General features: G+C 35.4%; 1 protein-coding gene across 1 annotated transcript in view; it reads left to right on the forward strand.

The window, feature by feature from the left end:
• Positions 1–11,827, forward strand: part of ANKRD31 (ankyrin repeat domain 31) — a 67,411-nt gene that overhangs the window by 52,157 nt on the left and 3,427 nt on the right. The window contains exon 23 of the mRNA XM_033086207.1: positions 557–653. Within this exon, the coding sequence (XP_032942098.1) occupies positions 557–653 (97 nt within the window). The remainder of the gene's footprint in view (positions 1–556; positions 654–11,827) is intronic.

The following is an 11,827-nucleotide window of genomic DNA, read 5'->3' on the forward strand; positions in this document are numbered from 1 at the left end:
TAATGTATGGCTATAACAAATTTCACTAATCTAGATATCCTTACTCTTTGTAAAGCAAAAGAGGGTACAAGCCTAAATTTTAAATGTCTTCTTTCTTTTAATGAATGAGCAGCAAAGGAAGGGCTGTGTAGCTGTAGCTGTACCATGAAGAACTAGTCATGAGTGTTGGAAGAATATGGAATCCTCACACTTAAGCTAGCAGGGGTTTGGAAGAGTAGCTTTAAAGATTATTAAGACTGATAGAGAAAGCTGTAAGGTAGTTGGAATAAAAAGGAGCAAACTTACTGAAATATCAGGGTGTCATGTACAACTGTTGCAAAAACACTGGGAGAGTTTAAAGGGCATTACAGATGGGCTGTATGATGCTTGGGATTTTTTATTTTCCAATTAGAATTCAAATTAGCATAATTTCTCCTTGATCTTGACAGATGCAGATTAGGTTGCAAGTGTATAAACTAGGCTTAAAAGAAAAATGAAGTTCCTATGCTTATGAGAAAAAAAACCCAAAAAACACTAATTAAAACACTCAGTTACCTATCTAGATTTCTTTTTACAGGTTACATATCTTGGGACAGAATTGTCAAAATTTAGTGTTGGTGAAGTGTCAGTTTCCAGTGACCTGGAGTTACCAACACAGAAAGGAAACTCTTTGGGTATGTACCACTTAAAATCTAATATTCTTCATAACTGAAAGCAGCAGAAAGTGATTTCTGAAGTACTTAAAGTGCAACATTCCTCTATTGCTTTCTTCAGATTTTTTTTCTGGGCTATATGGTTATCACAGATCTTGAAATGTAAATAGTGCCAGAACTTGTATATGAAGGCTAAAAAATGTACACTTCTTCCATAAATTGTTGTGTGAAGAGAGTATGATTTGGTTGCTATGTAAAAAAATTATGTAACATTTTATATTAAAATATTTACTATAAAGTGAAGGTCTGAGTAAGCTATTTTAAAATTTTTTACTCTTTTGCAAACTCAGATACATTAGCATAAACTTTAATCTCATACACATCTTCAAATCATATTGAATTATATGTGTGATGGAAAATCCTAGTATGCCTAGGCAACACTAATAACTAGGAGGATATTTTCTTCTCTAAAAATAAATAGTCAAAAGATAGAAGGTGCATTGATATGACAGAATGACACTGAACAATTTTTTCAGAATTGCCTAGCAAACTTTAGAACTTCAGTCTAGTTTTGATAAGCAATGTAGTCTCAGAGAAACACAAGTCCCTTTGACAACCAGTTGTACTTGGAGTCCATAAAATTTTTGGGCTTTTGGGATTGGTTCTGTTAACTTGATAAGACACTGCACTTGATGTGAACTGGGATAACAGAGTTGGTAATTTTTAACATACTGAAAGTAAGTTAAAAGATAACTTGATAACTTGATATTCAAACTACTGTGTTCTACTGGTATTTACTTCAGGCTGAGAGCTTCCAGATGATGAGTTTATTTTGCCTTGCCAGGTGTGACTTAGAACTGGATTTAGTTTCCAAACTTTTTGATAGGCCTTTGAAAATTTCACAAGTTCTTCTGAATTACTTGTATTGTGAAAAAGTTATTATAAACATTGTAAGTTCTAGAACAGAGAAATCAATTTGTTAAAACTACTCCTGACAAGCAAAAATCAGTCTGAAAATCAGTGTTTCTCCCAAGTAGTCCGGGGTCATCTGGAAAAGAGTACTTAAGGAAGTTTTTTGTGACATGTGATTTAAGATGACAGTAACCACTGCCTAACCATTAGTCTTAGGCAAGAAGTTGAGGGAGGGAAAGTCAAAGTGTTCTCAGTTTCAGTTCCATTTCAGATACTCCATGGCCAGATATGTAGGACATAAAACAATGTCTTAAATTGTTGCAGAAGAAGATTAATCTGCACTGGTTTTTTTGTGAGTACACTTCTAGTCTTTGGGCAACCCTGAAATGGTTTCCAAGCTCAGTTCATGAGTTAACTTGTTCCAAGTGCTTCTAACAGGCATTTTGCTTGCAGCCAGCCTGCTTAAAAGCAGAGGAAAATATAATGGTGTGGATGTGAACTATTCCCTACCGCTTGCCTGGAGACATTCCCAGGCACTCTTTTATCTTTCTAATATACTTAGGGCCTGTGTGTATTATATAGTAGAAGTTTTTTCTGCTTTTGAGTGAACCAAACTTCTTTTTTTCTTACTGTATTAATGATTTTTTTTTTCTGGGGATCCCAGAGCAATGTTAAAAAAGAAAACTGGGGCCTGGGAATTTGAGCGATTTTGGAGGAGAATACTATTATTTTAAATACCCCTTCTTCACTTTCCTTGTAGCTTCCCATTCCTTGGCCCAGTGTTTCACTGAGCCATGAAGAGCATGGAGAAGTGGGAGAAAATGATACATGCAGTGGCTGCATCTAGGCATCTTGTAATAGATTGAAGCAGCTACCAATGAACTTTTTGTACAGCCAAGTTTAGGAAACATGTCCTAGGAACCTCTACCTAATTAAGGCCCCTTGGCAAGAAGAGAAGGATTTGCTGTTTTGTGGTGGCCAGCATAAGAAATAATCTAGTTTTTCAGCTTGGTTGAGATTAATAAGGTGCTTCAAGGTTTATATAGCATCAGACTTCTAGCTACCTTAGGGGCGTTAGTGCAAAAAACTTGAAGAGCACAAGAAGTCAAGCAGTCCCAGACCAATTTAATAGAAGCATTAGTGATTACAATTTTGGTATTGGTCATCTAAATCCCAGCTGAATTTCAGTGTGTGTATCTTCTTTGAGTCTTTAGTAAGAATTACTGTATTCAAACCTGAGTGAAAAGTAAACATTAAGCAAATAAGCAGTACTTTTAGACTGTATAGAGGAAAACAGAAGAAACAGTTAATATATGGCTTAGAATTTCTCTGTGTTTCATGATACTTGTAATGACACCATGTTTGTTAAAAATGACCAAGAATAACAAGGATTCAGAATCAGATGTCAGCTGAAGAACAGATGTAAGTTGCAGTGCAAATGTTGGTGTTAAATATTTCACATTGAAATTCCAGCAAAGTGGCATAAAAGAAAAGCTTATTCATTTGTTACAGTAAGTGTGATATGCACATTCATTTTGCAGATTGCTATTTCAGGAAGACAGCCTTTGGAAAACAGCTTGACTAGTCCAATTCTTGTGCTTAGGCAATCCCTTACTGCCTTTAGTAACCATTAGCCACCTGCAAAGATTAAAACAGCTCTTGTTCACCTCCAGTTCATGAAAAGTCCCAAAGTTTTATGGAAGAAGAGCTTTTTCAAGGGAATCCAAATGATTTCTTAATGGTTGAACCATAAGCTGTTTTGAAAGGTTTATGTTGGTGTTATTCCAGGTATGGAATATTAACTTTTCAATGGAACGCAGTAGGAATGCTTGAAAGCAAGTAAGAAAGTTGTGCTATGATTGTATGTGATATGGTATGTTTCTGTTTTCCTTGAGACAAGCAATGAAACACATACATTTAGTACTCTGGTTTTCAAGTTAGAGTTTTGTGATGCCTGTTGTAATTTTTCCAAGGAAGATATAGATTAAAAAAACAAACAAAAAACAAGCCCCAGTCATCTTACAGCAGCAACTGTTGTGCTGTTAAAGGAGCAAAGGAAAGTCTGCCTTTACATGTGTTAGGTGGTATAAGGCTAAGTGAAAATGCAGAGAGACAAATAAAGAAAAATAAAAAGCATAACTTCTCTGTGCATTAAACCATCAGTGTTAAGTGATACTTCTTGTTCTTCAAACAAAAGTATCTTTTCATGCTCTCAGCAAAGAATTTTATCAGAAGGGACACCAGCACTATCAGAGTCCTGGTGGTAGTGGTTCCATTGCTCAGCCTCTTAGGAGCTTTGACCTTAGTAATACGCAGCCAAACACCACATCCTTGCGACGAACACAAGTTGTGAGAGCTGTGTGCTGAAGGAGAAGCAGCTGTTGCCAGGGAATTTATGAGTAAGTGTTTTTATAGCAGTCAGAAAAACTTAATGGTAGATGCAAGGGCTATGCAAGAGATATGATAGGAAAAAAAAAAGAGGTGGCATGGAATTGATTTGTGTGTGGGAGGGATGAAGAGCTGGGGAAAAATGATGATGCTGCTGAGGTTTTGGGTTGATCTAAATGACCCAATAGCAATGCTTTTCAGAGCTCTATATGGTTGACTCTCCTGTGTCCAAAGAAGAAACCTTTTGCTATTTTGGTGTAGTTGACAAAATTTCATATAATTTTTAGTACTCAATTAAATGTCTCAAAAAATAGTAGAGAAATATCTTTGGGATTTATATGGAGAAGTAGGATACATAAGCATGGCTAAATAATCTTGTGTAATCTAATTTAAGGGGTGGTGTGGAAGTGTGGAAGTGCTCCTGAAGATGCTCTGACCTTTGTGTATTTGACCGAGCTTGTAACTTTGGATTTTCAGTATTGCAGTTATACATTGATTGCTCATTAAACCCTATCTGTAGTACTTGTATGACTTGAATAGTGGCTATTGCACTTGATCTGATATTTTGCCTTTACTGCCTGTGATTACACTACAAGGAGATGACCCTGACTGACCACAGTGCAAAGTTAGAGTGATCAGTTCAAACCCCAGTGCCAGATAACGCTACACTGGTGTGGGTAATATTGCCGAGTCAGGTCTGCTGTGGGAGGCAGTAAGACAGAAAACAGAAGTGAATCTGGTCTTTGTTGGTCGTTGCAAACTAAAAGTGTATCCATGTTTTAAAGCAGTTCTTAATCTTTTGTACATAAGCCCTGCAGCTACCTTGCAAAGAATTAAGCTGAGAAACCTCTGCAGAAAATACTTTGTTAGCTCTCTCTCTCTTTTTTTTTTTTTTTTTTTTTTTTTTTTTTTTTTAAAAAAAAAAACAAAAGCAAACAGTCTTAGTGTCTTAAATGCCAGGGCAGAGTATTTGGAGGAAGGTGCTCTTCAAAGTTACAAAAAATAGATTGCTACTTATTTATGTCAAAAATCCCAGATTGAACTGCTCTTTAATATTAATTGAAAAGTAACAGAGATTATGGTTTATAGGAGTTATGTTTCTCTGCTGAACAAATTAACAGCCACATTGAAATTTTCTCAAATATGGCTACTATTTATATTCTGCTTGCCAAAATAATGGTCTTGTAGCATGTATGGTCGTTGTCACTTCGTACTTTGGAAGAAAAGTGAGATTGTAGCCAAAAATGTCTGTCTGTAATATTTTTCAGTCCCTGGGGTATTTCAAGGTGCAGCTATTACAGTGTTCTCTCCTCTTTCTGGCTTACAGACAAAATACTTGAAGGTACTTTCCAGTGCTGTAAAGTTCCAGCATTTGCTTTACGTGCTTACATACCTCACAAAAAAGTGTACAGTTCTGTCTGCAGAATTTACAAAGCTGTATTTTCCAGTAACTGCATACCGTGTCTTAGGTATACGCTTCCTTCATCTTACTTTCCAAAATCCTCTACCTGCTGTTATTTGACTATCAGCAGAAGGAGGTAAATGTAGGAGGTAAAATGTCACATGATTGATTCAGACTTGAGCTATGTGACCATCAAGAGTCAAACAAAAATCACTTTTCAGAGGGCCAAAAATTATGGGTAGGTGGAGGAGGCAGGGGAAGAAACAATTATCAGGGACTGCATGCCATGGAAGCCTATTCTAAGTATCTAATGTCTATATTTCTTATCTGTAAGCCAGATTTTTCTGATCTTGGAAAATTACTGCAGAAGAAACCAGATAATAATGTGATTGCACAGAATCATAGGCAAACATAGGTTCAGTGGGATCTTTGGAGGTCTTTAGTTCAACCTTCTGTTCGAAGTAGAACCAGTGTCCAAATTAGATAAGATTTCTTGATGCCTTGTCCAATGAAATTCTGTATATTTCCAGGGATGGGTATTCCTATACTTAACCGTGCTCGTGATGAATTTGTCCCCAATATCTATCTAGTTGGAAACTTCTTGTTAAAACTTTTACCCCTTTTTTTTGATACAGAAACCTGAGAAGTCCAGCTGATGGTACTTAAATTTGACTGCTAGTCGAGTGCTTTGAACATTGGCTTTCAGGCCTTTCTACTTGGCGAAACAAGTGGTAAAAAAAATCCTTTGATAACTGACCCATCTTTTTTAATTCATCAGGTGCACTGTAACATCTGCTTTGGTGGTCCCAGGGAGACTGTGAAAAGACTGAGACAAACAGAACTGTTATAGATTATCTTCCTGGAACACGTCTTTTCTTGTCTTACTTACGAAAGAAATAAATGTAAGGCACTGTGATACACGTCAAACCTCAAAAGGCACTGGCTTCACCTGCTGCTTTGTTTTAGATAGGCAAAACTATTTTGACATCACATTGGTAATATGAGGTGAAAATATTTAGGAGATTACCCGGTGATTTTAACTTGGGAAGTGTTCACATTTTATCACATTTTTGGCTTTTTTTTTTTTTCCAGGAATCACTTTTAACAAAGTTACAACTAAGCTTTAAAAAAACAAAACAACCAAATTGGTCTTTCAATCACCATGTGATAATAGTGTAGGAGAAGGCTCTAGAAGTTGTTCTGAGGTTGTGTGTAAAACTCAACAAACAAATCATAGCCACTGTAGATTTTTCCAGTGCATGAAAAAAAGGAGATGTTGGTTTTTTAAAGGACTATTCTGACCTGAACTGAAACTTGATTTATAATTTACCTTTTGTGCACTTCCAACCTGCATTTCAGTCTGCTATAAACTGCAAGAATTTTAAAGTTTTAATTACCCAGGTTTGGAGCTGGAATTTTTATTGCACTATCTTGGCATATTAATTTCAGGTGTTCTAAAATTGTTAGAAATAATTTTAGTGAACCATTTTCCTTTCAAGTGAGTATAGAAGTGAATCATTATATAATCAAGTCTACAATATCATAATAGGTTAAAAAGAAAGCTTCATATGCTGGGAACCCTTCTAGTCAGTCATACCAAGAAACAGTCTCCTACAATTATTTTTTAAGCAATCTTTGGCCTTTGTTAATGTTGAGCAAAAATTATGTAATATTGGTATTTAAATAGAGGGATTCACTTAATTGGGAAACTGAAAGGTCATCTGGACAACTGTGTAAATATAATTTTTGTGAGAAAAATGAAACTAACTATTTTGTTTTATTTTAGAAGTACTTATTTTATTTTATTTTTTTATAAATTCATTCTTGAAGATAGGTTCTTCTATGGGAGGATGTGCACAATTCTCGCTTAGTATTAAAATGTATGTCAATTATACCTCTCTCACCTTTTAGGGAAAAAAGCATTTTACATCCATAGCGAAAAAAGAGCTACTAAGATTTAAATTGTCATTTTGTTTCTCTGAGAGTCTATCGAAAGGTGGACTTGACTTTGCTACATTGTTAAGTGAATAATGTAACAATATCTTGATGCACCAATCGAGGTCCCTGAGAAACAGTAATTCAGAATGTATCACATACTAAGCATTTGTTACTGTGTAACAGCCATATACCCCAGAATACATAGGAGAAGACAAAAAACAGTTACTGTATAAGATCATGATGTAGGCGGGTTAATGGAAATGATATATTCATATCACTTATCTGGGTAATGTTCTAAAGAAAGCTATAAAGCAATATTTCTATTGTACATTTTTCAGACATTTAGAAACACATGAACTATTAACTGTGTCTCTTGAAAAAGCGTATCATCTTTGGGTTCACTTGTGGCAATAATGCTTTCTACCATATGAAACATAAAGCAATTTGAGATTTCAGCGTGAACCTTGAAACTGACGCTTTAGAATAAAAGGCATGAATACTTGGTCTCTAATCATACGTGTAAGTCCTTTTCCCATGCAGACACAGTTCAACAAGAAAGGCCAATGTTGTGCAGTACTTTGAAAGAATGATTCTAAATGCCTAATATTTTTTTCTGCGTTGTGATGTTGTTTTTGCCAATGTCACTGGAGGATATAAAGAGAACATGAACTTCCAAGGAATACTGTCTTTTATTGAGTGGAGAGATAAATATTTCTTTCTCAAATATACCATTTTGTTTAGAAGGAATGAAGTAAAATAATGAATTGTGAAAATATGAATTAAATTCTACATTACTATTATACAAATTTTAGTTATAGGTAGATGGGTAGATGATGAGCAGAATCTATAGATCATCCGCGATGAATCATTCCTGATATGTGAAGAAAAAAACCATAGGCTAAGGTACTGTCAGGAGGTGCTCTATGTCCTTCTGGAGCTGTTATAGCTGTTTTATGAATTATCTGGTCATTATTGTCCATTAAGAAGCTTCCGAACTGAAATTTTGTACTTATTATTACAGCTCTATAAATAACCTCTGATTTTTTTTTTCAAAGATTCATAATTACCATTGCAAATGATGCAATGTGCATGATTTAGGCCGCTTGATAGATTCTTGGAGAATTTTTGGGAATTCTTAGGGAAAGGTACTTTCAACATTGTCATGGAGATGGACACAAAGGATCACAATTAGTCAAAATCTCTGCTGGTCTGTGTCTTGTAATGGGTGGACACTACCTTAACTTTAGGTGTCTAACTGACGTGATTGATCAGTTCATTAGAAAAAGATGTCTCCTTACTGATTGGTTTGTAAGGACAGAGGCTATGGATTTACAAGAGAAAGAAAGAATTGATGTCTATATCATGTGAAGTGAATCAAGAACTGTGGGAAGAAAAGTGAATGCCTTTAGAGGGAAAGAATTTTAAATTACTGGGAAAACATTTCATTTTGTCGGTTAAAGTTCTGGTCTTAAAATGGCAATCTGTCCACACACATCTCTTACTCCAAAATACCAGGTTTTGACCAGCTTTTCTTTCTGTTTGATAGATCATGAATACAAATTTTAAAAAACCTGAAGAATACTAAAGGTAGTTAGATACTTTCACTCAAGCCTCAGGAAAATATTAAGTAAAATAAGTTCTTGATATGTTTGTTATGGGAACCATTGATATGTTCTAATCTTAGGAGAGAAAAAGAGCTATATGTACCAAGCCACTACTTACCTGGGTTAAAGGTAAATAAGGCATAGGTAAGCTTTAGTTTCAGACTAAAGTGGCCAAAAGCTCATATTCCTCTAACTGAGATTTCTTCTTCATCCTCAATAATTGTCGAATGTAATGAACCAGTACCATGTTGAACTACTCCGGTAAACTTTTCAGCTTAGTACATTTCAGGTATTAATCCAGGTTCTAGTGTCCAGGTTCAGCGTAGTAGGTAATAGGAACACTTAAGAAAAGTGAAAGTAAAGTTATTTTCAAAATAACTGTTATTAAAGTTATTTTCAAAATAATTCAGCATGGGCAGAATTATTGTGCCTAAATCTAGTAGCAGCCTTTTTTTTAAAGATTTAGAAGGCCCAAAAATGTTATTTATGTGAAGTGCTGGCTGTCATTTCTGAGGCTTTACTTGGTCTGAATAGACAAGGCCTGTTGGAAACTCAGGATTGTGACTGATCTTCTCTCAGTTCTTGAGGGGAGTGCAGATAGGGCTGAAACTTGAAAGCACTTAAGACAGATTTTTGTTCTATTAATATTCCGCTGTAGCACTCTAGATCAAATGCTGTCACCTTTTAGTGTGTTGTTCTCTTCTGTTTGCTTATGCATCTGTAGCCTGTGTCTAGACTAGCTGTGCTGAACCAGATCTTTTTGAGTCAGAAGAATAACATCTCCTGTGACTTTGCCAGATACTGCCAATCAGTTCATCTTTCCCTCAGATCTGCTAATAATCATTATCTGTTTTATGGAAGCATTTAAACTGGATTTACTGATACTTGTAAATTTACTAAAATATGTTGCCTAAACTACAAGAGCATTTGAATTCTTTTACAGGTAATTTACACCAGTAAGATAGTTTATAAAATAATTATGTTTTTGGATAATCCCTGTACTTTCTTGTTTGGGAAAAATAAGGTTGATACTAGTGAGATTTTTAAGACCTGATCTTTCAGGAGCTATTTTAATTATCAGAAATTGTTACTTCTGCACTGAAGTAATAATTTTATCTTCACTGACTAACCTTTATGCAACTGGAGATTATGGTCTGAAATTCATGTAGTTGCACCATTAACGATTAATTCTCCTTAAGTACAGTTTTCAGATTCTAAGCAGCCACAGCAGACTGTAGTAGAGATGCAACGAAATGGAAACACAATTTGAAAACATTTAGAGTAGTTTCAAAACTGTAAGACTAAAATAGAAGTCTTCAAAGACAGAAGGGATAAACAGGATGGAAAAACTGTTGAGACATCAGGTATTCCCCATATTCATGGGAAAAAAAACCCTCATTCTGATATTGATACTTTATCTTACAGTTCATGAAGATGATAGAAAACTGACAGAATAGGACAGAAGCTGACAGAAAAGGGTGGAAAAAGCAGAGGAAGACCCTGCCTGTGTGTCTAAATTTACTAAGTTCATTTCTGTACCTGAGGCACTGAGTTTTGGATAACAGTATAGGAACCTTTATTGGCTGCTTATGGCCTCTAAATTGCCAGTCTTCTTTAATAGGATTAGAGTTAACAGTCAGCAAAGTGCAGGAAGAAAACATCAAAGTGGGTGTCAGAAGATTAAATATAGTAGCAAAGGGAGAGAGAAAGGAGAGAAGGACTTGAGAAAGAAAATTGCAAAGGATGTTAATCCTTGGTGTCAGAGAAAGAAACACAAGGACCAAAATGCTGATTCATACCTACTGGGGAGAAATTACTGTCTGTGGATATAGAAACTTTGTTACCAAATACCGGTGTCAGAACTGAGGAAGGTAGCTTTTTGGATGTATAAATCACTGTGACTTTGTTAGATGTTGACTGAAAAGTTGAGAATATACAGATTAGATATGTTAATTGTTCATTCTGGTAAAGTATTTATGGTGGAATAGTGATGTTTAATCAACAAAATGTTCGTCCAATAGGTAAAACATAAATTTGACACAAAGGAATCAACAAAGAAAGCTGTTAGCTGCTGCTGAAAAAAGTTACTTCAATAGATCTTATTCTTATCTCTCTTAGACTTCACATTTGAGTTGAGAATTTTTAGTCAGTAAGTTAAATTATTGCAGTACAGAGAAGAGCATTTCCAAAGTAAGAAATAGCATCTTTTCTCCAATTATTATCTGTTAATAAAGGATGTTAAATTAACAAAAAAGCATTTATCAACAAACAAGAGCAGGTTGAAGTCATGCCTATCTTGCCACTGTATGCTCAGCATTAATGAAAACAATCAATCTCAATTTCTGCTAGCTTATTTTATTTAAAAAAATAAAAATCCCAGGCCTACTTTAAGATAGTTTTTACGTGAAATTGTCTTTAAAGCTATTTTGTGATTTTTTTTTTTTATCCAAGCATTCTTTGTACCCTTTAAAACATCACTTCTAAATGAGTGTTCCTTGTACCCTTTAAAACATCATTTCTAAATGAGTGTATAAGTTGGCTTCTCTGGTGTGACTGACTGCTGCTTCATAAGTGTGAGGAGTGCTGTGATGTAACTTTTCGCATGGGTCTTGTGTGCAGCCTCCCCCTCTTTGTTGCAGTCAGTGATACTTAAATATATTCCAGACATCAGATCATACATTTTGTTTCAGTATATACTGTGTTATGTGTACTGAACATGCACTGAGCTTGTAAGATACCAAATACAATCCTGTCCTCACTGGAGTCAGTTTTGCTGAGGGTGTCATGTGTGTGGAGCAACACACATCCTCACACACAAGACTGTTTGCACCTCTGGACCCCGACCTCTCTCTTGTGATAACAACTTGATGCTTCATTGGCTTTGAGTGATGTGCTCCTGGAGCTCAGGAAATGGCAGGGAAGTCGTCACCAAGACACAGAATTAAAAGGTC

Source organism: Catharus ustulatus, chromosome Z (assembly GCF_009819885.2).
Source record: "Catharus ustulatus isolate bCatUst1 chromosome Z, bCatUst1.pri.v2, whole genome shotgun sequence".
In the NCBI taxonomy this organism is placed as follows: domain Eukaryota; kingdom Metazoa; phylum Chordata; class Aves; order Passeriformes; family Turdidae; genus Catharus; species Catharus ustulatus.